Here is a 24,016-nt window from a genome sequence, read left to right on the forward strand (position 1 = left end):
TGCGGCGCTCCCTCAGCATTGGCACTGGGAGCGTCCCCCTGGGATTAGGGGGGCTCAAATCTCTGGAGTGGGGTCTCGAGCCCACGACGTTTCTGACTCAGAGGCGGGAGAGAGAGAGAGAGAGAGAGAGTGTGACGCACTACTGACACTGTCACAAACACTGCTCCCCTGAAGATCAGCAGTGCCGCGAAATTACCCGGCGCAATAACATTTGAGAACCACCTCCGTCAACCTGGCAGGGGGTGTGGGGGGGTTAGTTACAGGCGAGCGCGGCAACACGTTTGCGAGTGAGCAAGATCCACCTTAACAGAGCTGTTCCACCTTAAGAGGCAGGGGATGGATTAAGGAGTGAGGGGGGGCGGGGGAGTCACTGTGAGGGGCTTGAAATGTGATAGGAGCTGAGGAGACTCCAGTATTTGCACGCCGGCTTGGTACCCATAATCTCCGCGGACGCCCGGCAGTCTCTGTTTAAGCTTGGGTATCACTCAGCTTCCAGGGCGATGGAGCCCGGCACAACAGGGTTGTCAGTCTGGGGCGCGTTCCTGCTGCTGTCAGGAGTGGGTCGGGCAGATGCAGCGTGGACAGGTAACTTCGACTCTTCGTTGCTCGTAAGCCGAGCTTTTCTTCTGCAAGCCACAGGTATACCCGTTCGCACAAGAAGGCATCGTGAAGGAGCAGTGCTCGAAAGCTCCAGGCTTAAACATAGGCTCCCTTTTGCCAATGTTGTCTCGAATTATCAACGCCACAGCGAACCTTACATTTTGTAAGAACATTGCTTAAACAAACGGCGGAGTCAGTCACAGAGGGTGAGGAGTGCCTGTCATCGGTGATATTTATTCTCACCCTGGTTTTCTCTCCGTATAGCAGCCCCGAGGGGCAAGCCATTTAGGACCGAGATGAGGAGAAACTTCTTCTTCTCTCAAGAGAGTTGTGAACCTGTGGAATTCTCTACTGCAGAGAGTTGTTGAGGCCAGTTCGTTGGATATATTCAAAAGGGAGTTAGATGTGGCCCTTACGGCTAAAGGGATCAAGGGGTTTGGAGAGAAAGCAGGAATGGGGTACTGAGGGAATGATCAGCTATGGTCATATTGAATGGCGGTGCAGGCTCGAAGGGCCGAATGGCCTGTTCCTGCACCTATTTTCTGTTTCTATGTTTACTGCGCAGGAGCAGGCCATTCGGCCCATCGTTCCCGTGCCGGCTCGCTGAAAGAGCGATCTGATTAATCACAGATTAATCCCCCCCTCCTGCCCTCTTCCCGTTGCCCTGCACGCTCTTTACCTTTTCGAGTATATATACAATTCCTCTTTTGAGAGTCACAATGGAATCTGCTCAGATGGGGAGAGCTTAATCTAATCCTCTTCTGAGGCAGTTCCCTCGGAGTCGAGGCTGACTTGCTTCCCACACTGACACCAGGTCTCGGGTGGATGCGGGACCGTCAGTCTCTGTCACGGGCGGTGTCTAGGGCAGACGGTGCCCGGGGGGGGGGGGGGGGGGGGGAAACGGGTGGGTGGGGTGCCTGGGTTATCGTGCGCTCCTTCCGCTGTCTGCGCTTGGTCTCGGCGTGCTCCCGGCGAAGAGACTCGAGGTGCTCAGCGCCTTCCCAAATGCTCTCCCTCCACGTTGGCCGGTCCTTGGGCCAAGGATTCCCGAATACTCTTCTTTAATGCAGATGTGGGGAGCAGCAACTTGGATTGAGGTTTCAAATCCGCTGTCGAATTTGAAAATTTGCTTTGTCAGCAACCCCCGAGACCAGCTCCAGCCATCCGGAAATGTCACCCGTTTCACATTTGATTCTTGTTTTGTAATAGTTAAATATACTTGCAGCCACAAGTGGCAAGAAAATAAAAGTTTATAAACTGCACTGCAGCCAAGGCTTGCATTGTAAAGAACTTCAGGGTGTTTAGTTCTGTAAAAGGGGTGATTTATAAACGCCGTTTTTTTTGGTATTTTGCATCTGAAATTTAACAAATGAAAATTTCTGGTCAGATTTTTCAAATTAATTTCCCTAAAAGTTCAGCTTCATTGGCATCAAATGTGTCTGTCAGGAGCAGAAGTAAAATCTTTTCTTCTTAGGCAGCCCCTCGGAGTCGAGGATGATTTTCTTTCACGCTAACACCAGTTCTCAGGTGACTGCTGAGACCAATGCGGGAGCGACAGTCTCGGTCACAGGCGGTGTCTGGGGCAGACCAGGGTCGGAGGGATGGGTGGGTGAGGGGCTGGGATTGTCGTACGCTCCTTCTGCTTGGCCTCGGCGTGCTCCCGGCGAAGGGACTCGAGGAGTTCGGCGCCTTCCCGGATGCTTCTCCTCCACTTTGAGCGGAATTGGACCAGGGATTCCCAGGTGTCGGTGGGGATGTTGCACTTTTTCCAAGGAGGGTGTCCTCAAAGCGTTTCCTCTGCCCATCCTGGGGCCCGCTTGCCTTGTCGGAGCTCAGCGCCGTAAAATAACCTCAGTGAATCACCAATATATTGGCCTAGAATTTACTGGAAAAACAGTGAGTTTATGGCGCGTGTCGTTATTAACTGGGGGCAATAACCAGAGGGGTCACAGATTTAAAGTAGTTGGTAGAAGGATTAGAGGGGATATATTCCAGACCGAGATCGATAGATTGTTGGATGTTAACGGAATCAAAGGATATGGGGACAGTGCAGGAAAGTGGAGTTGAGGTCGAAAATCAGCCGTGATCTTATTGACTGGTGGAGCAGGCTCGAGGGGCCGAATGGCCGACTCCTGCTCCTAATTCTTATGTTCCCCATCTGTCCCTCTCCCTTCCTCAACCTGGCATCTGGCACCACCGGCTCTGGACACCTTTGCCTTTATGCACACGCGCGCGCGCATGAGCTACAGCCAGCTATTTGACTGTGGGTGGCATCGCCACCAAATGTTGCCGTTCATTTTTCTGGGGCGCGTGGCCCGTTCAAATTCCCGCCCGTGCGCTGTGTTAGTTAATCAATTTAAAAGCTATTGATCCCCAGCGATCACTTCCCCCGCCCCCCCCCCCCCCACCGTCTGACAGGTGCAGCCTAATCATTAGGAGCACGATAACCCCCCTGGCCGAATAGCCCCATCTAATCTTGAGCTGCGGTGCTGAAACCAATTGTAGCACTAATGCCCCCCGGCCCCCCCCCCCCCAAAAAGGACACTAATGACCCGACCCCCTGGTTCACTCAGCGCCCTGGATGGTTTGGATCGGTCCTGGCGGCGGGAAGCATGCGGGTCAACACGGTTCCGGAAACAGAGAAACAAGGAATCTTTGTCCTGTGACTGATCCCCGCTGGTTTACCTGGAAAAATTGGTTGTCAGTGACGCCTTTAACAAATGAGCAGCTTTTAGCCGGGACACTTGGTATAAGTAATCTTACGTAGTCCGCTCCTGCAAATGTTAATCTTTCAACTGCTGGTTGCTGCTGTGGCTGGTTCCAAGCATGTCATTATCATATTCCTTCCTAAACCTTTGCAGTCTCCCCATCTACCAGCCAGCATTCTGCATTCATTCAGACAACTGCTCCTCTATTATCAGCCTCAGCGGGCAACTCTCCCTCTCTCGCCTCTGAGTCAGCAGGTTGTGGGTTCGAGTCCTACTCCAGAGACTTCAGCTTATCATCCCAGGCAGACGTTCCCAGTACCAGTGCTGAGAGAGCACCACACTGTCGGAGGGGCAGTACTGAGGGAGTGCCGTATTGCACTGTCGGAGGGGCAGTACTGAGGGAGTGCCGTACTGCGCTGTCGGAGGGGCGGTACTGAGGGAGTGCCGTACTGCGCTGTCGGAGGGGCGGTACTGAGGGAGCGCCGCACTGCGCTGTCGGAGGGGCAGTACTGAGGGAGCGCCGCACTGTGCTGTCGGAGGGGCAGTACTGAGGGAGCGCCATACTGCGCTGTCGGAGGGGCAGTACTGAGGGAGCGCCATACTGTGCTGTCGGAGGGGCAGTACTGAGGGAGCGCCATACTGTGATGTCGGAGGGGCAGTACTGAGGGAGCGCCGCACTGTGATGTCGGAGGGGCAGTACTGAGGGAGCTCCGTACTGTGCTGTCGGAGGGGCGGTACTGAGGGAGCACCGCACTGCGCTGTCGGAGGGGCAGTACTGAGGGAGCGCCGTACTGCGCTGTCGGAGGGGCGGTACTGAGGGAGCACCGCACTGCGCTGTCGGAGGGGCAGTACTGAGGGAGCGCCGCACTGCGCTGTCGGAGGGGCAGTACTGAGGGAGCGCCGCACTGCGCTGTCGGAGGGGCAGTACTGAGGGAGCGCCGCACTGCGCTGTCGGAGGGGCAGTACTGAGGGAGCGCCGCACTGCGCTGTCGGAGGGGCAGTACTGAGGGAGCGCCGCACTGTGGGAGGTGCCATCTTCCAAACGAGACATTAAACCGAGGCCCCATCTGCCCTCTCGGGTGGATGTAAAAGATCCCACGCCCACTATTTGAAGAAGAGCAGGGGGTGACCTGGTGCCAATATTTATCCTTGAAGAAAAATCACTAAAACACAGACACTCTGCGTCATTTATCACATTGCTGTTGTGGGAGCTTGCTATGCGCAAATTGTACTATAAAAAAGTACTTAATTGGCTGTAAAGTGCTTTGGGACATCCCGAGGTGCTATATAAATGCAAGCCCTTCCTCTCACTGTCCCGTCCTGTTCTCAGCCTGGTCGGAAGCCGCCTTGTTGAAGACGGAGCGGTTCCAGCGGAGGCGGACGCGACCAATCGGAGTGTCCGTGTGTCCTGTATCCCTGTGGGGAGTCGCCGCCTTCAGGAGAGAAGTGCGCAGAGAACGCGGGTCACATTACGCTGCACAACAACCACTTACTTTTCCACAGCAGCCTCTCACGTAGTGTACAGTCCCAAGGGTCGTAGAGCTGCTGAGGTGTGAGTGGCTCAGCCAGTCACGTGATGTTCACAAGACTCAATAAAACCCCAGCCAGTTGGGTTCGGCGGATCCATGATGGGGCAGGTGGTTGTGAGCCAACATCCCCAGCATCGAAGCACTGACCACACTCGACCAGCTCCGCTGGGCAGGGCCACATTGTCCACATGCCCCCCAGACACGAGACTCCCAAAGCGAGCGCTCCACTCGGAACTCCTTCACGGGCAAACGAGCCAAAGGTGGGCAGAGGAAACGTTACAAGGGACCACCCTCAAAGCCTCCCTGATAAAGTGCCACATCCCCACCGGCACCTGGGAGTCCCTGGGCCAAAGACCAGTCCGCCCAAAGTGGAGGAAGTGCATCCGGGAGGGCGCTGAGCACCTCGAGTCTCGTCGCCGAGAGCGTGCAGAAACCAAGCGCAGGCAGCGGAAGGAGCGTGCGGCAAACCAGTCCCACCCTCCCCTTCCCTCAACCACTGTCTGTCCCACCTGTGACAGGGACTGTGGCTCTCGTATTGGACTGTTCAGCCACCTAAGAACTCATTTTAAGAGTGGAAGCAAGTCTTCCTCGATTCCGAGAGACTGCCTACGATGATGGATGAACCGGTAATGTGTAGTGTGATTGTTAAACCTTTTGCTAATAAACCAACTCGTTTTTAACAGCAATGAATTCTTAAACAAAGATCCCATGTACCAAATACATTACACTATGCAGGTTTCTTCTCAGCCGAGTCCTAAGTGGCCAACCCCTTATTCTGAAAGTCTGAACATACTGAGGAGGATTACTGCAACAACACAGCATCAGTCGGGCAAAACTAACCTGTCTCACGAGGGTCTAAACCCAGCTCACGTTCCCTATTAGTGGGTGAACATTCCAACGCTCGGTGAATTCTGCTTGGCAATGATAGGAAGAGCCGACATTGAAGGGTCGAGAAGCGATGTCACTTTGAACGCTGTGCTAACTTTTCTGAAACCTTCTGCTTAAAACCCAAAAGGCCAGAAGGTTCGTCAAGCACCGTTGTGGCCTCAGTGACGGACAATTCCTAAACCAGACCGCCAAGATCGAGTAGTGTCAGCAGTTTGAGGTTGTTATATATGTAAACTTGTATTTACTCTGTACAGCCACCAGAGGGCTCATCCCCTGGAGTCCCAAGGGTTCCCATAATCCCTTGGGAGCACAGGTATTTAAGGAGACCTCACAGGTTGGAGAGGCGCACTGGAGACCTGCGATAAAAGACTAAGGTCACACTTTACATTGAGCTCACAGTGTTTAGTCTGACTCTTTCTCCATACACAACAGAGATCATAGGATCTTGTAGCACAGCAGCAGACTATTCCTGTCATGTAGATTCAATGTCATTCTATCAATCCGTGATCCCTAATTTCTCATCTTTTCCTCTGCAGGTTCCCGTTGGACGTATGAAGGTGAGTTTTATCTCTCTGTATCACATCCTCGCTCCTTCTTCACTCTGTATCTAACCCCGTGCTGTACCTGCCCTGGGAGTGTTTGATGGGACAGTGTAGAGGGAGCTTTACTCTGTATCTAACCCCGTGCTGTACCTGCCCTGGGAGTGTTTGATGGGACAGTGTAGAGGGAGCTTTACTCTGTATCTAACCCCGTGCTGTACCTGCCCTGGGAGTGTTTGATGGGACAGTGTAGAGGGAGCTTTACTCTGTATCTAACCCCGTGCTGTACCTGCCCTGGGAGTGTTTGATGGGACAGTGTAGAGGGAGCTTTACTCTGTATCTAACCCCGTGCTGTACCTGCCCTGGGAGTGTTTGATGGGACAGTGTAGAGGGAGCTTTACTCTGTATCTAACCCTCTGTACCTGCCCTGGGAGTGTTTGATGGGGACAGTGTAGAGGGAGCTTTACTCTGTATCTAACCCCCTGTACCTGCCCTGGGAGTGTTTGATGGGGACAGTGTAGAGGGAGCTTTACTCTGTATCTAACCCATGCTGTACCTGCCCTGGGAGTGTTTGATGGGACAGTGTAGAGGGAGCTTTACTCTGTATCTAACCCCGTGCTGTACCTGCCCTGGGAGTGTTTGATGGGACAGTGTAGAAGGAGTTTTACTCTGTATCTAACCCCGTGCTGTACCTGTCCTGGGAATGTTGGATGGGACAGTGTGCAGGGAGCTTTACTCTGTATCGTAAATGATCCAACGGCCACTACTGGAGGAAGAGCAGCCCATGAAGTACTCTTGTAATGAGGGAAACATGGCAGCCAATTTGCGCACAGCAAGCTCCCACTGAGGGAGTGCAGCACTGTCGTGTGAGATGTTAAACTGAGGCCCCGTCTGCTCTCTCGGGTGGACGTAAAAGATCCCCCGGCACTATTTCGAAGAAGAGCAGGGGGAGTTCTCCCCAGTGTTCTGACCAATATTTATCCCTGACTAAAACAGACTATCTGGGTCATTATCACATATCACGTTGCTGTTTGTGGGAGCTTGCTGTGCACAAATTGAGCTGCCGCATTTCCCACATTACAATGGTCACACTCCCAAAAGTACTTCATTAGCTGCAAAGCGCTTTGGGACGTCCGGTGGTCGTGAAAGACGCTATTGAAATGCACGTCTTTCTTTTATTTAATCCAGGCCCTCACGGACCAAATCACTGGAAAGATGAATATCTGCACTGCGGGAAAAGCGCACAGTCCCCGATCAATATCCAGACCCAATTCGTCAAGTACGACTCCGACCTGAGACCAGTCCATTTAAACGGTTACAGCAAACCTGACTGCAAGTCCTTCACTCTCTTCAACAATGGCCACACAGGTAAGGGCCATGCAAGACGCCCAGATATACCCCAAAATTATTTTGCTTATTTCTGCCTATTTCCACCTCTGTAACATCGCCCGTCTCCGTCCCCTGCCTCAGCTCATCCGCTGCTGAAGCCCTCGTCCGTGCCCTCGTTACCTCCAGACTTGACCATTCCATCATCATCATCAGAGGCAGTCCCTCGAGTCGAGGATGACTTGCTTCCACGCCAAAAAGGGATGAGTTCACAGGTGTTTCAATAAGGGACCTAATATTCCAGATCCCGAACTACATCCTGAAGGGTGGAAGGTGCCTGTGGGTGGATTTTTTTACCAGCCACCACACGGGGCTTGACAGAGCGAGGTCTTGGTCCAGGGGCAAGGGTTAACCAGGACGACTGGAGACCAGCTCTGCTGCACGGACCCAGTGCACCCACATATCGCACAGTGTGGGCTGGGCCCGTGCTGCCCCTGGGCCCTCGCCTCTTCTGGGCCATTCTTGACTATTCCAACGCACTCCTGGCTGGCCTCCCACCTTCTACCCGACGTAAACTAGAGGTGATCCAAAACTTGGCTGCCCCCGTGTCCTAACTCGCACAGAGTCCCGCTCACCCATCAACCCCTGTGCTCGCTGCCCCAGTGTCCTAACTCGCACCGAGTCCCACTCACCCATCACCCCCTGTGCTCGCTGCCCCGTGTCCTAACTCGCACCGAGTCCCGCTCACCCATCACCCCCTGTGCTCGCTGCCCCCGTGTCCTAACTCGCACCCAGTTCCGCTCACCCATCACCCCCTGTGCTCACTGCCCCCGTGTCCTAACTCACACCGAGTCCCACTCACCCATCACCCCCTGTGCTCACTGCCCCCGTGTCCTAACTCGCACCGAGTCCCGCTCACCCATCACCCCCTGTGCTCGCTGCCCCGTGTCCTAACTCGCACCGAGTCCCGCTCACCCATCACCCCCTGTGCTCACTGCCCCGTGTCCTAACTCGCACCGAGTCCCGCTCACCCATCACCCCCTGTGCTCGCTGCCCCGTGTCCTAACTCGCACCCAGTCCCGCTCACCCATCACCCCCTGTGCTTGCTGCCCCGTGTCCTAACTCGCACCCAGTCCCGCTCACCCATCACCCCCTGTGCTCGCCGACCTACACTGGCTCCCGGTTAAGCAACGCCTCGATTTCAAAATTCTCCTCCTTGAGGCTTATGGCCTACTCCTGCTCCTATTTCTTATGTAGGTCAGCGAGCAACAGGTGGTGGGTGAACGGGACTTTGCGCGAGTTAGGACGTGTGGCGGCAGAGTTTCGGGACGAGTTGAAGTTGATGATTGTAAACTCTTGCACAGTTTTAGTCTCCTTATTTAAGGAGGGATATACTTACATTGGAGGCAGCTCAGAGAAGGTTCACTCGGTTGATTCATGAGATGAGGGGGTTGTCTTATGAGGAAAGGTTGAGCAGGTTGGGCCTCTACTCATTGGAATTCAGAAGAATGAGAGGTGATCTTATCGAAACGTATAAGACTATGAGGGGGCTCGACAAGGTGGATGCAGAGAGGATGTTTCCACTGATGGGGGAGACTAGAGCTAGGGGGCATGGTCTTAGAATAAGGGGCCGCCCATTTAAAACTGAGATGAGGAGGAATTTCTTCTCTCAGAGGGTTGTAAATCTGTGGAATTCTCTGCCTCAGAGAGCTGTGGAGGCCGGGACATTGAATATATTTAAGGTGGAGAAAGACAGATTTTTGAGCGATAAGGGAGTGAAGGGTTATGGGGAGCGGGCGGGGAAGTGGAGCTGAGTCCATGATCGGATCAGCCACGATCGTATTGAATGGCGGAGCAGGCTCGAGGGGCCGAATGGCCGACTCCTGCTCCTATTTCTTATGTTTCTTCAATTTGGTCCTCCGAATCAATTGCTGAGAAGATGTGTCTCTGTTATCTCTCCCCCCCACCCCAACAGTGCAGTTGAATCTGCCACCCACAATGCATATCAGCAGCCTCGACAATCGGTACACGGCTGTTCAGCTGCACTTGCACTGGGGGAGCTCGGCACTGACAGAGGGATCGGAACATCGGGTCAACGGAGAGGCGACGCATGCAGAGGTAGGAGTCACGGCGAACAGGGACAATACCGTTTTTTGGCCAATGTGACCATCCTCGCCCCTTCCCTCAGCCCCCTTCTGCTGGAACCCTCATCCGTGGCTGAGTTGCCTCCCGACTCTGACTATTCCAATGCACTCCTGGCCGGCCTCCCCTCATCCACCCTCCCGAAACTTCAGCTCATCCAAGAGGCTACTGGGGACCCGTGTCCTAACTCAGGCCGAGTCCCACTCCCCCCTCCCCACCACCTGTGCTCGCTGACCGACATTGGCTCCCAGTCTGGCAACACTTCCATTTAAAAAATCACATCCTTGTGTTCCAATCATCCCCCCCCCCCCCCGCTCCCTATCTCTGTAACCTCCTCCAGCCCCTACACCCCTCCCTATCTCTGTAACCTCCTCCAGCCCCTACACCCCTCCCTATCTCTGTAACCCCCTCCAGCCCCTACATCCTCCCTATCTCTGTAACCTGCTCCAGCCCTTACACCCCTCCCTATCTCTGTAACCTCCTCCAGCCCCTACACCCCTCCCTATCTCTGTAACCTCCTCCAGCCCCTACACCCCTCCCTATCTCTGTAACCTCCTCCAGCCCCTACACCCCTCCCTATCTCTGTCACCCCCACCAGCTCCTACACCCCTCCCTATCTCTGTAATCTGCTCCAGTCCCTACACCCCTCCCTATTTCTGTAACCTCCTCCAGCCCCTACACCTCTCCCTATCTCTGTAACCTCCTCCAGCCCCTACACCCCTCCCTATCTCTGTAACCCCCTCCAGCCCCTATCTCTGTAACCCCCTCCAGCCCCTACACCCTCCCTATCTCTGTAACCTCCTCCAGCCCCTACACCCCTCCCTATCTCTGTAATCTCCTCCAGCCCCTACACCCCTCCCTATCTCTGTAACCCCCTCCAGCCCCACCCCACGCTCCCTATCTCTGTAACCTCCTCCAGCCCCTGCACCCCTCCCTATCTCTGTAACCCCCTCCAGCCCCTACACCCCTCCCTATCTCTGTAACCTCCTCCAGCCCCTACACCCCTCCCTATCTCTGTAACCTCCTCCAGCCCCTACACCCCTCCCTATCTCTGTAACCCCCTCCAGCCCCTACACCCCTCCCTATCTCTGTAACCTACTCCAGCCCCTACACCCTCCCTATCTCTGTAACCTGCTCCAGCCCCTACACCCCTCCCTATCTCTGTAACCTCCTCCAGCCCCTACACCCCTCCCTATCTCTGTAACCTACTCCAGCCCCTACACCCTCCCTATCTCTGTAACCTGCTCCAGCCCCTACACCCCTCCCTATCTCTGTAACCTCCTCCAGCCCCTACACCCCTCCCTATCTCTGTAACCCCCTCCAGCCCCTACACCCCTCCCTATCTCTGTAACGCCCTCCAGTCCCTACACCCCTCCCTATCTCTGTAACCTCCTCCAGCCCCTACACCCCTCCCTATCTCTGTAACCCCCTCCAGCCCCTACACCCCTCCCTATCTCTGTAACCCCCTCCAGCCCCTACACCCCTCCCTATCTCTGTAACGCCCTCCAGCCCCTACATCCCTCCCTATCTCTGTAACCTCCTCCAGCCCCTACACCCCTCCCTATCTCTGTAACGCCCTCCAGCCCCTACACCCCTCCCTATCTCTGTAACCTCCTCCAGCCCCTACACCCCTCCCTATCTCTGTAACTCCCTCCAGCCCCTACACCCCTCCCTATCTCTGTAACCTGCTCCAGCCCCTACACCCCTCCATATCTCTGTAACCTCCTCCAGCCCCTACAACCCTCCCTATCTCTGTAACCTGCTCCAGCCCCTACACCCCTCCCTATCTCTGTAACCTGCTCCAGCCCCGACGCCCCTCCCTATCTCTGTAATCTCCTCCAGCCCCACAGACCCCCGAGATCTCTGCGTTCCTCCAATTCTGCCCTCTTGCCCATCCCCCTGATTATAATCGCTCCACCGTTAGAGGCCGTGCCTTCAGCTGCCTGGGCCCCAAGCTCTGGAACTCCCTCCCTAAACCTCTCCGCTTCTCTTTCCTCCTTTAAGTCGCCCCTTAAAACCGACCTCTTTGACCAAGACCAAGTCCTGATATCTCCTTCTGTGGATCGGTGTTAAACTTTTGTCTGAGAAGAACAGAAGAATCAGGAGCAGGAGTCGGCCATTCGGCCCCTCGAGCCTGCTCCGCCATTCAAGAAGATCACGGCTGATCTTCGACCTCAACTCCACTTTCCCGCCCGATCCCTTGATTCCCTTCGACTCCAAAAACCTAGCGATCTCAGTCTTGGATTTCCTCAACGACTGAGCCTGCACAGCCCTCCGGGGCAGTAGGGAATTCCAAAGATTCGCCACCCTCTGAGTGAAGAAATTCCTCCTCATCTCAGTCCGCAATGGCCGACCCCTTATCCTGAGACTGTGTGACCCCCCTGGTTCTCGACTCCCCAGCCCGGGGGAAACACCAGCGATAACGCTCGTGTGAGGTGCCTTGGGGCGTTTTATGACATTGGAGGCGCTGTATAAAAGCAAGCTGCTTTGGGTTCCCTGCTGTGGATTGCGGGAACAACTTGACCCTTGAATTTAACAAGCCCTCCCCAGAACTGATTCCTATGTTGAGTTAACAGATTGCAATCAGGGTGGCACGCTTAAACTTGGTTGACCCTGGATTAGGGAGGGCTGAAACCACCCAGGTGCCCGCCCCACCCCCCACCGATTACGATGCGTTGACCCCTGCTGCGGAGGTCGTGCGGTTGCCGGGATCCGGCTCGGATACGATGCGCCCCCCCCCCCCCCACAGTCGAATAGCCGGATACCCACACGCCGGGGTTTGGCGCCCGAATATAAGAGCGGAGGTGCCCACTGCCGGGCCGACACTGCCGCTGACCTGAGCCGCGAAGGTTTGCCGAATTAATGGTCGCCATGTTCCGGTTTGTTTTCCCGCGCAGCTGCACGTTGTGCACTACAATTCGGAGAAGTACCGGAACGTGTCGGAGGCCATGAGCAAGGAGGACGGACTGGCGGTGCTGGGGATTCTGTTGGAGGTGAGCGTTTGCGCCAGCCTCGATCTGGTTCCTGTTGTCCCGATTTTTGCTCCTCTCCCCGTGTCAACGTTGAGCATCAGCTCAGCCTATGTAGAGACCTAGAATAGAAATCCTGTATGTAAACAGGCGTGTGTAACAATGTAGTTGCAAACCTCCGGCCAGCAGATGGCGCCTGACTCTGAAGTCTCCCGCCCAGCACCGTCGCCATCTTGTACATTAAAAGAAAGGAATGAGTATTGTCACCACTGTGCGAACAACCAATGAGTTGGAGGTGGGCCGAGACTTACAGCAGAGTCTATTTTGCAGCAAACGGGGTCTATTTACTCAAACAGCAAAAACTCTATTTACTCAGTAAACAGAATCTAGTTACTCAGCAAACAGCAGAGTCTATTTAAAATATTTCTCTCTCAATCAATGGAACAAAAACAGGTGATCCGGGTCATTATCACATTGCTGTGTGTGGGAGCTTGCTGTGCGCAAATTGGCTGCCGCGTTTCCCACATTGCAACAGTGACTACACTCGAAAAGTACTTCATTGGCTGTAAAGCGCTTTGAGACGCCCGGTGGTCTTGAAAGGCGCTATAGAAATCCAATTGTTTTTCTTTTATTTACTCTGCTAACAGAGTTTATTTACTCAGAAAACAGCAGGGTCTATTTACTCAGCAAACAACAAACAGACTCTATTAACCAGGAAATAGAATCTATTTACTCAGGAGACAGAGTCTATTTACTCAGAAAACAGTCTATTTACTCAGAAAATAGCAGTTTATTTACTCAGGAAACAATAAACAGAATCTATTTATTCAGAAAACAGAGTTTATTTACTCAGCAAACAACAAACAGAGTCTATTTACTCAGAAAACAGCGAACAGAGTCTATAAACCGAGTCTCCCAATGAACGCAGGATTATTTATCCAGCCGTGAGTGCTGGGTAGTTTCACAGTGCGTATTACGTGCGTGTAATCAATCCCAGTCACCCACAGGCGCGATCTCCAGGCGTGATTGACGGGGGAAATTAGCCAATCGTCTCCATTCTGCCCGGGACCTGTGATGTCACCGTGCAAAATGGTGTGGGAAATGTAATACTAATATATACATTCTTTTTTTTATTTAATAAAGGTCGGACATTTTAAAAACACAGCTTATGAAAATATTCTGAAGCACCTGGAATCTGTAACATTTGCAGGTAAGAAGTCTGGAAAAAAATTCATCAATACAATCAGACCCTCTCTGACATGTGCCCGACATAAAGCCAGATCTGACCATGGAACGTTAGGTCACTGCTACTAGCCTTTCTCCTTCTCTGCCACTCGATTCGATTCAATCAGCCATGACTCAGTGGGCAGCACACTCGCCTCTGGGTCAGAATGCTTGTGAGCTCTCATCCCCACGCCAGAAACTTGAGCACAAATGCCAAGCGGATGCTCCCAGTGCAGTGCTGAGGGAGCGCCGTACTGCGCTGTCGGAGGGGCGGTGCTGAGGGAGCGCCGTACTGCGCTGTCGGAGGGGCGGGACTGAGGGAGCGCCGTACTGCGCTGTCGGAGAGGTGGTGCTGAGGGAGTGCCGTACTGCGCTGTCGGAGGGGCGGTACTGAGGGAGCGCCACACTGTCGGAGGGACAGTGCTGAGGGAGCATCGCACTGTCGGAGGGGCAGTGCTGAGGGAGTGCCGCACTGTCGGAGGGGCGGTACTGAGGGAGCGCCGCACTGTCGGAGGTGCTGTCTAATGGGTGCGACGTTAAACCGAGGCCCCGTCTGCCCTCTCGGGTGGATGTAAAAGATCCAACGGCCACTATTGGAAGAAGAGCAGGGGGAGTTCTCGCTTGGCTTTACAGCCCAGTACTTTTGTAATGTGGGAAACATGGCAGAAATGTGAAATTGGTCAGATAATCTGTTTTAGTGATTAATAAGAACATAAGAATTAGGAACAGGAGTAGGCCATCTAGCCCCTCGAGCCTGCTCTGCCATTCAATAAGATCATGGCTGATCTGGTCGTGGACTCAGCTCCACTTACCCGCCCTCTCCTCGTAACCCTTAATTCCCTTATTGCTTAAAAATCTATCTATCTGTGACTTGAATACATTCAATGAGCTAGCCTCAACTGCTTCCTTGGGCAGAGAATTCCACAGATTCACAACCCTCTGGGAGAAGAAATTCCTTCTCAACTCGGTTTTAAATTGGCTCCTCCGTATTTTGAGGCTGTGCCCCCGAGTTCTAGTCTCCCCGACCAGTGGAAACAACCTCTCTGCTTCGATCTTGTCTATCCCTTTCATTATTTTTAATGTTTCTATAAGATCACCCCTCATCCTTCTGAACTCCAACGAGTAAAGACCCAGTCTACTCAATCTATCATCATAAGGTAACCCCCTCATCTCCAGAATCAGCCTGGTGAATCGTCTCTGTACCCCCTCCAAAGCTAGTATATCCTTCCTTAAGTAAGGTGACCAAAACTGCACACAGTACTCCAGGTGCGGCCTCACCAATACCCTGTACAGTTGCAGCAGGACCTCCCTGCTTTTGTACTCCATCCCTCTCGCAATGAAGGCCAACATTCCATTCGCCTTCCTGATTACCTGCTGCACCTGCAAACTAATCTTTTGGGATTCATGCACAAGGACCCCCAGGTCCCTCTGCACCGCAGCATGTTGTAATTTCTCCCCATTCAAATAATATTCCCTTTTACTGTTTTTTTTCCCAAGGTGGATGACCTCACACTTTCCGACATTGTATTCCATCTGCCAAACCTTAGCCCATTCGCTTAACGTATCCAAATCTCCTTGCAGCCTCTCTGAGTCCTCTACACAACCCGCTTTCCCACTAATCTTAGTGTCATCTGCAAATTTTGTTGCACTACACTCCGTCCCCTCTTCCAGGTCATCTATGTATATTGTAAACAGTTGTGTTCCCAGTACCGATCCCTGTGGCACACCACTAACCACTGATTTCCAACCGGAAAAGGACCCATTTATCCCGACTCTCTGCTTTCTGTTCGCCAGCCAATTCTCTATCCATGCTAATACATTTCCCCTGACTCCGCGTACCCTTATCTTCTGCAGTAACCTTTTGTGTGGCACCTTATCGAATGCCTTTTGGAAATCTAAATACACCACATCTATCAGTACACCTCTATCCACCATGCTCGTTATATCCTCAAAGAATTCCAGTAAATTAGTTAAACATGATTTCCCCTTCATGAATCCATGCTGCGTCTGCTTGATTGCACTATTCCTATCCAGATGTCCCGCTATTTCTTTCTTAATGATAGTTTCAAGCATTTTCCCCGCTACAGATGTTAAACTAACCGGCCTATAGTTACCTGCCTTTTGCCTGCCCCCTTTTTTAAACAGAGGCGTTACATTAGCTGCTTTCCAATCCACTAGTACCTCCCCAGAGTCCAGAGACTTTTGGTAGATTATAACAACTGCTATAACTTCCGCCATCTCTTTTAATACCCTGATTGAGGGATAAATATCAGGACATCGGGGAGAACTCCCCTGCTCTATTTCCAAATAGTGGCCATGGGATATTTTACATCCACCTGAGAGCAGAGGGGGCCTCGGTTTAACATCTCATCCAAAAGACGGCCCCTCCGACAGTGTGGCGCTCCCTCAGTACCGCTCCTCCGACAGTGCGGCGCTCCCTCAGTACCGCCCCTCCGACAGTGCGGCGCTCCCTCAGTACCGCCCCTCCGACAGTACGGCGCTCCCTCAGTACTGCCCCTCCGACAGTGCGGCGCTCCCTCAGTACCGCCCCTCCGACGCTCCCTCAGTACCGCTCCTCCGACAGTGCGGCGCTCCCTCAGTACCGCCCCTCCGACAGTGTGGCGCTCCCTCAGTACTGCCCCTCCGACAGTGCGGCGCTCCCTCAGTACCGCCCCTCCGACAGTGCGGCGCTCCCTCAGTACCGCCCCTCCGACAGTACGGCGCTCCCTCAGTACTGCCCCTCCGACAGTGCGGCGCTCCCTCAGTACCGCCCCTCCGACGCTCCCTCAGTACCGCTCCTCCGACAGTGCGGCACTCCCTCAGTACTGCCCCTCCGACAGTGCGGCGCTCCCTCAGTACCGCCCCTCCGACAGTGTGGCGCTCCCTCAGTACTGCCCCTCCGACAGTGTGGCGCTCCCTCAGTACTGCCCCTCCGACAGTGCGGCGCTCCCTCAGTACCGCCCCTCCGACAGTGTGGCGCTCCCTCAGTACCGCCCCTCCGACAGTGCGGCACTCCCTCAGTACTGCCCCTCCAACAGTGTGGCGCTCCCTCACTTCTGCACTGGGAGTGTCAGCCTAGATTTTGTGCCAAAGTCTCTGGAGTGGGACTCAAACCCACAACCTTCTGACTCAGAGACGAGGGTGCTGCCCACTGAGCCACGGCCTGACCCTAGAAAAACCCGAGTGTGCAAGAGGTGTGAATTGTAATTTCTGTTGTTCAACTTCCAGGTCAGGGGGTCACGGTGCCCTCTTTCGATGTCCAATCACTGCTTCCCGAACAGCTGGACAAATACTTCATGTACACCGGCTCGCTGACCACTCCGCCATGCTTCCAGAGTGTTCTATGGATCATTTTTCACCAGCGAGTGGAGCTCTCCCTTTCCCAGGTAAGCATGGGCCAAGGGAGCATCTCTAAATGGCCAAGCCTCCAAAGTAGAGAAATTGACAGCACAGAAGGGGCCGTTCGGCCCATCGATTCCGCGCCGGCCGACAAAGAGCCATCCAGTCATTACCCTGCCATTCACACCCTATCCAGATGAGCCTTTTTCTAACTTCTGCCATTACCATTTCAATTCGGCCCATCATCCCTTCTGTCTCTCTAATCTCTCCTGCCGTCCACTCTCTCACAGACCTTCCCTTTTGTTCTTTCGTAAAGAACGTGCTCTTTTCGAACACTCGCCAGTTCTGACGAAGGGTCATCGACCCGAAACGTTAGCTCTGTTTTTCTCCCAACAGGTGCTGCCTGACCCGCTGATCTATCCAGCCTAATCCCACTTTCCCACTCTCGGTCCGTAGCCCTGTAGGTTACGGCACTTCCAGTGCACATCCAGGTACTTTTTAAATGTGGTGAGGGTTTCTGCCTCTACCACCCTTTCAGGCAGTGAGTTCCGCCCCAGACCCCCACCACCCTCTGGGTGAACCATGTTCTCCTCTGATCCTCCTACCCATTACTTTAAATTTCTGCCCCCTAGTTATTGACCTCTCTGTTAAGGGAAATAGATGTTTCCTATCCACGGGGTTGGGGGTAATACATTAGCACGGATAGAGGATTGGCTAACGAACAGAAATCAGAGAGTCAGGATAAATGGGTCATTTTCCGATTGGCAAACTGGGACTAGTGGGTTGCCGAAGGGATCGGTGCTGGGGCCTCAACTATTTACAATCTATATTAATAACTTGGATGAAGGGACCGAGTGTAATGTAGTCAAGTTTGCTGATGATACAAAGCTGGGTGGGAAAGCAAATTGTGAGAAGATAAAAAAAAATCTGCAAAGGGACAAAGACAGACTAAGTGAGTGGGCAAAAATTTGGCAGATGGAGTATAATGTCGGAAAATGTGAGGTTATCCACTTTGGCAGAAAACATTGAAAAGCAAATTATTATTTAAATGGAGAAAAATCGCAAAATGCTGCAGTACAGCGGGACCTGGAGGTCCTTGTGCATGAAACACAAAAGGTTAGTATGCAGGTACAGCAAGTGATCAGGAAGGCCAATGGAATGTTGGCCTTTATTGCAAAGGGGATGGAGTATAAAAGCAGGGAAGTCCTGCTACAGTTATACAGGGCCACACCTGGAGTACTGCGTGCAGTTTTGGTCTCCGTATTTAAGGAAGGATATACTTGCACTGGAGGCAGTTCAGAGAAGGTTCACTCGGTTGATTCCGGAGATGAGGGGGTTGACTTATGAAGATAGGTTGAGGAGGTTGGGCCTCTACTCATTGGAATTCAGAAGAATGAGAGGTGATCTTATCGAAACGTATAAGATAATGAGGGGGCTCGACAAGGTGGATGCAGAGAGGATGTTTCCACTGATGGGGGAGACTAGAACTAGGGGACATAGTCTCAGAATAAGGGGCTGCCCATTTAAAACTGAGATGAGGAGGAATTTCTTCTCTCAGAGGGTTGCAAATCTATGGAATTTTCTGCCCCAGAGAGCTGTGGAGACTGGGTCATTGAATATATTTAAGGTGGAGATAGACAAAATTCTCATCCTTGTTTTCAAATCCCCTCCCTATCTCTGTAACCTCCTCCAGCCCTTACACCCCTCCCTATCTCTGTAACCTCCTCCAGCCCCGACACCCCTCCTTATCTCTGTAACCTCCTCCAGCCCTTACACCCCTCCCTATCTCTGTAACCTCCTCCAGCCCCGACAGCCCTCCCGATCTCTGTAACCTGCTCCAGTCCCTGCACCCCTCCCTATCTCTGTAACCTCCTCCAGCCCCTACACCCCTCCCTATCTCTGTAATCTCCTCCAGCCCCACAACCCCCCCCCCCCCCCCCCGAGATGTCTGCGCTCCTCTAATTCTGCCCTCTTGAGCATCCCTGATTATAATCGCTCCACCATTGGTGGCCGTGCCTTCTGTTGCCTGGGCCCCAAGCTCTGGAACTCCCTCGCTAAACCTCTCTGCCTCTCTCTCCTCCTTCAAGACGCTCCTTAAAACCGACCTTGGTGAGCTGCCCAAATTTCTAATTATGCGGCATAGTGTCAAATTTTTTATCTCATAAAGGAATTTACATTATCTTAAGAGGAATTTTCCCAGATTTCTTTCCCCAATTGGCCTGGGTTTTTATCTGCTTTTTGCCTCTCCCAGTAGATCCCATGGCTCCGGTTGGGGTGGAGTGTAGAATGTTTCAGTATAAGGGGTGTTGTAGTTGTGGTGGGGCGGACTGGTTGGGCTGGGTGCTCTTTGCCTTTCCGACATTGTTCATGGGTTTATATGTAACCTTCAGGGCTGCTGACCGAGGGCTGTGTGGCTCTTTGTCGGCCGGCGTGGACACGATGGGCCGAAATGGCCTCCTTCTGCGCTGTAAATTTCTACGTTGCAATAATACTCATGCGAAGCACCTTGGGACAATTCACTGCGTAAACAGTGTCACATAAATACGTTGTTTTGTCCTCATTGGCTTTGATGCGCTATGAACCGCAAGATCCTGCAAATCCCCTGGGAGGACAGACGCACCAACGTTAGCGTCCTCGACCAGGCCAACATCCCCAGCATCGAAGCACTGACCACACTCGACCAGCTCCGGTGGGCAGGGCCACATTGTCCGCATGCCCCAGACACGGGACTCCCAAAGCAAGCGCTCTACTCGGAACTCCTTCACGGCAAACGAGCCAAAGGCGGGCAGAGGAAACGTTACAAGGGACCACCCTCAAAGCTACCCTGGTGAAGTGAGACATCCCCACCGACACCTGGGAGTCCCTGGCCCAAGGACCAGTCCGCATAAGTGGAGGAAGTGCATCCGGGAGGGCGCTGAGCACCTCGAGTCTCGTCGCTGAGAGCTTGCAGAAACCAAGCGCAGGCAGCGGAAGGAGCGTGCGGCAAACCAGTCCCACCCTCCCCTTCCCTCAACCACTGTCTGTCCCACCTGTGACAGGGACTGTGGTTCTCATATTGGACTGTTCAGCGACCAAAGGACTCACTTTAGGAGTGGAAGCAAGTCTTCCTTGATCACGAGGGACTGCCTCTGATGATGAAGCGCTTTGAGACATCCTGAAAGACGCTATAGAAAAGCAAAACCCTCTCCTCCTTTCTCTGAGCAGTAATCTTCTTCTCTCCCCGCAGTTCAAGGCCTTGAAGACGGATCTGTTTAGCACAGACCCTGACACTGCTCCAAGACTACCATTAATCAACAACTTTCGTACAATCCAGCCCCTCAGCAACAGGCGGGTGAGGGCATCCTTCTCTGTGGGTGAGTTCCGGCAACGAACAATCTAGTGGCTTACTTATTTAATCAAAAGCTGTGCTGTCGTCCATGGCTCAGTGGGCAGCTCTCTTGCCTCGCAATCAGAAGGTCATTGGTTCAAATCCCACTCCAGAGACTTGAGCACATAATCTCTGCCGACAGCCCCATAATCCAGGCCCCGCTCCCATGCTGAGGGAGCGCCGCACTGTCGGAGAGGCAGTGCTGAGGGAGGCGCCGTACTGCGCTGTCGGAGGGGCAGTGCTGAGGGAGCGCCGTACTGCGCTGTCGGAGGGGCAGTGCTGAGGGAGTGCCGTACTGCGCTGACGGAGGGGCAGTGCTGAGGGAGCGCTGCACTGTCGGAGGGGCGGTGCCAAGGGAGCGCCGCACTGTCGGAGGGGCGGTGCCGAGGGAGCGCCGCACTGTCGGAGGGGCAGTGCCGAGGGAGCGCCGCACTGTCGGAGGGGCAGTGCCGAGGGATCGCTGCACTGTCGGAGGGGCGGTGCCGAGGGAGCCGTCTTTCGGATGAGACGTTAAACCGAGGGCCCCCTTCTGCCCTCTCAGGTGGACATGAAAGATCCCAGGGCCATGACTAGAAGTGCAGTGGGAGTTCTCCCCGGTGTCTCTGGGCTCTCATATCATTATCACAGTGCAGTTTGCGGGAGCTTGTGGTGTGCAACTAGGCTGCTGCGTTTCCTACATTGCAGCAGTGACGAAAAGAGCTTCATTGGCAAAGCGCTTTGGGACGTCCGGAGGTATGCGCAAGGACGCTGTAGAAATGCATGTCCTTCTTTAAGACAGAAAAATAAAGTATTGATTCTGGTTCTTATCCAGGTTGGACTTTCAACTTTCGAAGAGCAGTAATGTCGCTGCTGAAAATCCTGTCGACAAAACTCCACCAGTGAACCGACGCGTGTGCTTCAACACGAGCTCTCTCCTTCGCCCTTCTGAACTGTTTATCGATCCACGGCGTCTCTCAAGCTCGAAGCGGACGCACACACCACCGAGGAAAACAGTATAGTGGCCCAGGGAAGCAGCTGATTTTGGTAAAGTTGAAATCCCCGTTCCCGTTAATCTGCGCTGTTCCCCGGCCTGTGCTCAGGTGCGGCAGTGAGTGAGGACCTACCCTTCAACATCCCACAGCCCTCTGGGGCAGAGAATCCCAGAGATTCACCGCCCTCCGAGTGAAGAAATTCCTCCTCAGCTCAGTCCTCAATGGCCGAGCCCTTATCCTGAGACTGTGTGACCCCCTGGTTCTAGACTCCCCCAGCCCGGGGGGGGAAACACCCTCCCTGCGTCTACCCGGTCAAGCCCCCTCAGAACCTTGGGACTAAAACGTGCTGTATAAACGCAAGTTGTATCGTACGTTACATACTCCCTGATCCACCAGGAACCTCCACTGTCTTGCCATCCCTTCCGTGCGTCAGTATTAAAATGCTCCGATCTCTCCACAGCTTTGCCCCCTCCAACATGTCCGTCCAGCTCTAAATCTCCCTCAAATTACCTAAACTTTTATAGTATTACACAGTATTTACTGCACAGAAACAGGCCAACTGCTCTGTGCCAGTGTTTATGCTCCACACGAGCCTGCTCCCCACCCCTCTCCATCTCACCCCATCAGCATATCATAAGAAATAGGAGCAGGAGTCGGCCATTCGAGCCTGCTCCGCCATTTAATACGATCATGGCTGATCTGATCATGGACTCAGCTCCCCTTCCCTGCCCGCTCCCCATAATCCCTTATCTTTTAAGAAACTGTCTATTTCTGACTTAAATATATTCAATGTCCCAGCTTCCACAGCTCTCTGAGGTAGCAAATTCCACAGATTTACAACCCTCAGAGAAGAAATTTCTCCTCATCCCTGTTTTAAATGGGTGGCCCCTTATTCTAAGATTATGCTTTGCAGTATTCCAGGTGTGGCCTCACCAATACCCTGTATAACTGTAGCAAGACTTCCCTGCTTTTATACTCCACCCCCTTTGCAATAAAGGCCAAGATTCCATTGGCCTTCCTGATCACTTGCTGTACCTGCATACTATCCTTTTGTGTTTCATGCACAAGTACCCCCAGGTCCTGCTGTACTGCAGCACTTTGCAATCTTTCTCCATTTAAATAATAACTTGCTCTTTGATTTTTTTCTGCCAAAGTGCATGACCTCACACATTCCAACATCATACTCCATCTGCCCAATTTTTGCCCACTCACTTAGCCTGTCTATGTCCTTTTGCAGATTTTTTGTGTCCTCCTCACACATTGCTTTTCCTCCCATCTTTGTATCGTCAGCAAACTTGGCTACGTTACACTCAGTCCCTTCTTCCAAGTCGTTAATATAGATTGTAAATAGTTGGGGTCCCAGCACTGATATCCTTCTATTCCTTTCTCTCTCATGTGTTTATCCAGCTTCCCCTTAAATGCATCGATACTATTCGCCTCAACCCCTCCCTGAGGCAGCGAGTTCCACATTCCCACCACTCTCTGGGTAAAGAAGTTTCTCCTGAATTCCCCCATTGGGTTTATTAGTGACTGTCTTATATTGATGGTCCCCTAGTTCTGGTCTCCCCCACAAGTGGAAACATCTTCTCTACGTCTACCGTATCGAACCCTTTCATAATCTTAAAAGAACTCTATCACATCACCCCCTCAGCCGTCTCTTGTCTAGAGACACGAGCCCCAGCCTGTTCGGTCTTTGCTGATGGGCATAAGCTCTCAGTTCTGGTATCATTGTCCTAAACCTGTTTTGCACCTTCTCCAGTGCCTCCATATCCTTTTTGCAATGTGTCGACCAGAACTGTGCACAGTGCTGACATCAGTTAGCAGGCACACAGCCGAGGCTTGCAGGTGACCGAGCTCCCGTCTGCCCGTCCTGTTGATGTGTGCCGATATAAAGACACAGAGGAGCTATCACGTTAAAGAAAGACTTGCATTTCTATAGCGCCATTCATGCCCACCGGATGTCCCGAAGCACGTTACAGCCAACAAAGTACTTTTTGAAGTGTAATCACTGTTGTATTGTGGGAAACAGGCAGCCAATTAGCACACAGCAAGCTCCCACAAACAGCAGTGTGATAATGACCAACTCATCTGTTGATTGAGGGATAAATATTGGCCGAGGCAGCGGGGATAACTCCATTGCTCTTCTGAAATAATGGCCGCTGGGTCTTTTACGTCCACTTGAGGGGGCAGACGTGGCCTCGGTTTAACGTAGAAGTGCGGCGCTCCCTCGGCACCGCCCCGTCGGACAGTGCGGCGCTCCCTCAGTACCACCCCTCCGACAGTGCGGTGCTCCCTCAGTGCCGCCCCTCCGACAGTGCGGCGCTCCCTCAGTACCGCCCCTCCGACAGTGCGGTGCTCCCTCAGTGCCGCCCCTCCGACAGTTCGGTGCTCCCTCAGTACCGCCCCTCCGACAG

The 24,016-nt window shown here is 53.2% G+C and overlaps 2 protein-coding genes across 2 annotated transcripts in view; one reads left to right on the top strand and one right to left on the bottom strand.

Moving 5' to 3' along the window:
* Positions 1-401: 401 nt before the first annotated feature.
* On the top strand, positions 402-24,016 carry LOC139240179 (carbonic anhydrase 14-like). The gene is made up of 9 exons (XM_070868600.1): positions 402-585; positions 6,262-6,282; positions 7,453-7,632; positions 9,566-9,708; positions 12,630-12,725; positions 13,845-13,911; positions 17,154-17,311; positions 20,491-20,617; positions 21,443-24,016. The coding sequence occupies exons 1-9, from the start codon at positions 501-503 to the stop codon at positions 21,511-21,513; spliced, it is 948 nt and encodes a 315-aa protein (XP_070724701.1). The 5' UTR covers positions 402-500; the 3' UTR covers positions 21,514-24,016.
* LOC139240180 (gamma-secretase subunit APH-1A-like) overlaps positions 12,792-24,016 on the bottom strand; it is a 36,158-nt gene continuing 24,933 nt past the window's right edge. The window contains exon 7 of the mRNA XM_070868601.1: positions 12,792-12,823. Coding sequence (XP_070724702.1) covers positions 12,807-12,823 — 17 coding nt within the window. The 3' untranslated portion in view covers positions 12,792-12,806. The remainder of the gene's footprint in view (positions 12,824-24,016) is intronic.

This window comes from Pristiophorus japonicus, chromosome 30 (assembly GCF_044704955.1).
Source record: "Pristiophorus japonicus isolate sPriJap1 chromosome 30, sPriJap1.hap1, whole genome shotgun sequence".
NCBI lineage: Eukaryota > Metazoa > Chordata > Chondrichthyes > Pristiophoridae > Pristiophorus > Pristiophorus japonicus.

Coding starts and splice junctions, on each gene's coding strand:
- LOC139240179 (XM_070868600.1), top strand. CDS start 501: ATGGAGCCCGGCACAACAGGGTTGTCAGTCTGGGGCGCGTTCCTGCTG. Junction 9,709..12,629: donor GAGAGGCGACGCATGCAGAG/GTAGGAGTCACG, acceptor TTTCCCGCGCAG/CTGCACGTTGTGCACTACAA. Junction 20,618..21,442: donor GAGGGCATCCTTCTCTGTGG/GTGAGTTCCGGC, acceptor GTTCTTATCCAG/GTTGGACTTTCAACTTTCGA.